This window comes from Callorhinus ursinus, unplaced genomic scaffold (assembly GCF_003265705.2).
Source record: "Callorhinus ursinus isolate GAN/ISIS: 27379988/994484 unplaced genomic scaffold, GSC_fseal_2.0 scaffold49, whole genome shotgun sequence".
Taxonomy (NCBI): domain Eukaryota; kingdom Metazoa; phylum Chordata; class Mammalia; order Carnivora; family Otariidae; genus Callorhinus; species Callorhinus ursinus.
In genome coordinates, this window is record NW_027397111.1 from 9,128,497 (window position 1) to 9,132,867 (window position 4,371).

The window sequence follows — 4,371 nt, forward strand, 5'->3', positions numbered from 1 at the left end:
AGCAGGTTGCTTCTGTTCCCCCCACCCACCCTCTGATTCCCTTGCCCGGGTAATGTCAGGTCCAGCGGGGAAATGAGCCTCCACTGTCACCTGGCAGCATGAGACTTAATGAGGGATTGTGAGGTAAGGCTAATGGTACTCTGCTCACCCTGCCTCCAACCCTACTTGGGAGGGTACCCACTGAGCTGAGCTTTCACCCGCACCCTGCAATGATAGGGCAGAACGAACCTGCTCTCTACTTCCCCCTTTCCTAGTGGCAGTGGAACTCAACAAGGAACTGAGCTTACTTGGAGGCAAGAAGGCATGTAGCCAGGGTCGTATTATCACTAAGAAAGAGCCATCAGGGCAGAGTGGGCAGCTGGACTTCCATCTCAACCATCTGCAGGGAGCATTTCGCCAGAGTTGTGTCAGTAGCGCTCAATAGGAAGGTGAGCACACACACTGACATGGTACTTGCAGCTACACCTCAACAGGCCTGAAAAGGCATTTCATACACCCAACCTACAGAACGTCCTCAAACATGCTCAGAACACTAACATTGGCCTACAATTGGGCAAAATCATCTGACACAAAGCCTATTTTATAATGAAGTGTTGAATATTTCATAATTTATTGCACACTCTACAGAAAGTGAAAAGCAGATGGTTGTATAAGTACAGAACAGTTGTGTATGGATCAGTTATTTACTTCCTGATTGTGTGGCTGACTGGGAGTTGTGGCTCAATGCTGCTGCCCCGCAACATGAGTGATGGGAAGAGATTCAAATTCAAAATTTGATGTATGGTGTCTACTAAATGCATATTGCTCTCACATCAGTGTAAAGGCAAAAAATCACAAGTCAAAACCATCATAAGTAAGGGACTGTCTGTGCTAAAAGAAAAGAATTGTCAAATGTAAATTTACGACTGGCAAAATATCGCCTTCAGAAATGGAGTAATAAAGATATGTCAGACGAAAGAAAGCTATGAGAATTTATTCTCATAAGATAGCTTTGTCAAGCTATCTTAAGTAATTGCTAAAGGAAGTTCTCAGAAAATAAATGACAAAAAAAGACCTGGGACTCCAGTACTTACAAAAATACATACAACAGATGAAAATAAAAAGCCACATATCAAAACATGGGAGATTCAGATAAAGTGGTGCTGAGAGGGAAATTTACAGCACTAAATGCTTACATTACTAAAAAGGAAAAGTCCTAGAATATGTAAAATAATTTTGAAAGACAAGAATAAGGTGGGAAGAATCACTTCACGTGATATTAAGGCTTACTCCTTAGCTACAGTCATCAGGACAGGGTGTTACTGGTGGAAGAATAGACACACAAATCAGAGAGGCTGACTAGAGAAGCCAGAGAAAGACCCATACAAGGGTGCCCAACTGATTTTTCTTAAAAAGGTACCAAAGCAATCCAATGAAAGAAGGAAGGCCTTTCAACAAATGGTGCTGGAGCAATGAGACATCCATGGAGGGCAGAAGCACCTTGACATAAACCTCACACCTTACATAAGGATTAACACAAAATAGAACATGGACCTGGATGTAAAATGTACAACTATAAACTATAAACCTTTAGAAAAAAGTAGGAGAAAATGTTCAAGATACAGGGCTAGTCAGAAAGTTCTTAGAAAAGACACCAGATACCTATCATGAAAATACCGTGTTACAAAACAAGTTTGGATTCTTTAAGGATGCTTATATGTATGTATGTGTACACCACACACAAACATGTTTACACATATTTTAAAACTATACACTGTACTAGAAAAATGGTGATGTCAGGATATTTTAGGTAATTAGTTAATACTTTAATTGCTTTGTACACAAAGAGATGATTTCATTGGAAATACTCCACTTTTTCTACTTTTATTTATCAGCAGTCTATACATTTTTAAATGTCCAGTGTCCTTTTATTCACCAACTGTGGAATGAGCCTATCTGTCTTGCCTAGTACCTTCCTCAGGGCCATCTGCATCTCTTTGTTTCTGAAACTGTACACGATGGGGCTCAGCAGAGGTGTCAGCACTGTATATGTGACAGCCATCAGCATGTCCTCACGCAACGAGTCCCTGTCCCTGGGCCTCAGGTAGACAAAGCCAGCAAATTTGTAGTGTATGCACACCACAGTGAGCTGGGAGGAGCAAGTGGAGAAGGCCTTATCCTTCCCCTGGGCAGAGGGCATCTTTACAACTGTGGACACAATGAAGACATAGGACATCGTGATGAAGACAAAACTGCCCACCAACACAAAGGCAGAGAGCACAAAAATAGCCCTTTCCTGACGGGAGGTGTGGTCACAGGCAAGGCAGACCACAGGTGAGATGTCACAGAAGAAGTGCTGGATGATGTTGGAGTCACAGAAAGACAAGTTGAATACAATGATGACGACGCACAGGGAAACCAGGAACCCAACCATCCAAGAGGCCATGATGAACTGAAAGCAGATCTTATGGGTCATCAAGATGCGGTAGTGCAGTGGGTTGTGAATGGCAGTATAATGGTCATAGGACATGGCAGCCATGATGAAGCAGTTATTGGCTGCCGAACCAAAGAAGAAAAACACCTGTGTGGCACACTCAGGAAGAGAAATGGTCTTGCTGTCAGAAAGCAAGTCCACTAACATGCAGGGGATGATTGCCATAGTGGTACAGTTTTCTGGAAAGGACAGGCCACAGAGGAAAAAGAACATGGAGGTATGAAGGCTGTGACTGAGTTTGATGGTCACCATTATGGAAACATTTGCAGCTAGGATGGTCACATGGGAGAAGAAAATCATCACAAAGAGAAGACCCTGCAAGTCTGGGAAACTGGAAAACCCCCACGGAAGGAATGTGCTCACTGTGGTATGATTGCCCATCTTCCTGGTGCAGGCAGCAACTGTCTTCCACAGATTCAGAGCTTTTTGAGGCTAAACCTCTGAGATGATTGTAAAAAGCTGCTGCAGCACAGATGTCACCTAGACTTTAGTCAAGAAAACTGGGGCAAGTTTCAGGCAACCCTTCATGGGAGAGCCTGAGAAAGGGACCCTAAATGTACCTGACTGAAGTCAAGTTCAGGAGTCAGCATGATGAGAATGATGCTAATATGAGAATCTGTATAAATGACCAAATATCTTCTTGGATTCTACTCACAAAAGCACTCTTATCTCTCTCTTTTCCAATCAGGATCTCCATGTAAGCAGGAAAACATGAATAAAATTGCTTTGTTCTCAGCCACTGGATTTTGTGATGCCACGTTTTCAAATGCTTTTTGAGATTGACTGGTAACCTGGTACTTAGGAGTGCTTAATAAACTATTGATTAAAATGAATATGACCTTTAAAAAATTTAGGGAAGTCAATGCAATCCTTTTTCATCAGTGCGCCATCATGAAGCAGCTCCAAAGGTGATAACTGTAGGAATGACTAGACCATAAAAATGAATGCAATGTATAACTTCTGCTAGGTTCTATCCAATGGCAGTATTTGGAGCTTGAGATATATAATATCAGCTCTTAATACATATCAATAATTTTTAAGTTCTTAAGAATTTCTCATTGAATTTTTTTTTTCCAGATGCCTAATATAATGGTCTAGTTTGAAGTCAAATGATTTTGAAGGTACTGTCTCATTCTAGAATGGCATATTCTGGTCATAACGTTCTAGTCAACTTTTGAGTTTTTAGAAAACATCCAGGACATTTTCTAGCAGGTCTTGTTATATGGCTTACTCTGAAGTACAGATCTGAATAGAATCAACTCAAATTCCTTAGTAGATTTTACTGTAGACACTCAGCAAACCCGGTGTCACTTAATAGAGAATCTTACTGGCTAGGACGTAAGAACCTTCTGTTAAAGGTGGCTTGAATTCCTTTTTTTTTTTTTTTAGGAAAAGAAGATTTTCCAGATCCCTTGGATGCACGCGGCTAGACATGGGTGGGATGTGGAAAAAGATGCACCACTCTTTAGGTCAATTTGGCCAATCATATTTCTATTTAGATTGTTCATTCAGTATCTGATCTTATAAGAGGTGAGGACAGAAAAATGATAGGAAGACAACAGAATTTTAATTCTAATTTCAGTCACTATTAAAGTTGAAAGGAAAGAAAAATAGTAAATAATCAGCAGTGGAAACTGAAGGAGTGTACAAGAGAAGAAGATAAACCCTGACTGGAAATTATCCTGTAGGAATCGTAAAGATTAAAAACAGAAGAAAATAAATACATTGATGGTTGAAGAGTTGCTGTTTTCTATTTGCACTGTAGTTTGGGCAAAGAATACAAGAGGAGTCAGGCCAGGTAACCAGCACCCACTTACTACCTATAACGTGCTGGGTGAGATAGAGCTGTCTCATGTAATCCTCACAAGTCTATGTAGAATTTTCATTCTGATTTCTAA

The 4,371-nt window shown here is 40.8% G+C and overlaps 1 protein-coding gene across 1 annotated transcript; it reads right to left on the reverse strand.

The window, feature by feature from the left end:
* Nucleotides 1-427: 427 nt before the first annotated feature.
* On the reverse strand, nucleotides 428-3,263 carry LOC112806188 (olfactory receptor 10T2-like). The gene has a single exon (XM_025848508.2). The coding sequence runs from the start codon at nucleotides 2,852-2,854 to the stop codon at nucleotides 1,889-1,891; it is 966 nt and encodes a 321-aa protein (XP_025704293.1). The 5' UTR covers nucleotides 2,855-3,263; the 3' UTR covers nucleotides 428-1,888.
* Nucleotides 3,264-4,371: the final 1,108 nt, after the last annotated feature.

Excerpts from the sequence above, each read along its gene's own strand:
- LOC112806188 (XM_025848508.2), bottom strand. The coding sequence starts at position 2,854 with ATGGGCAATCATACCACAGTGAGCACATTCCTTCCGTGGGGGTTTTCC.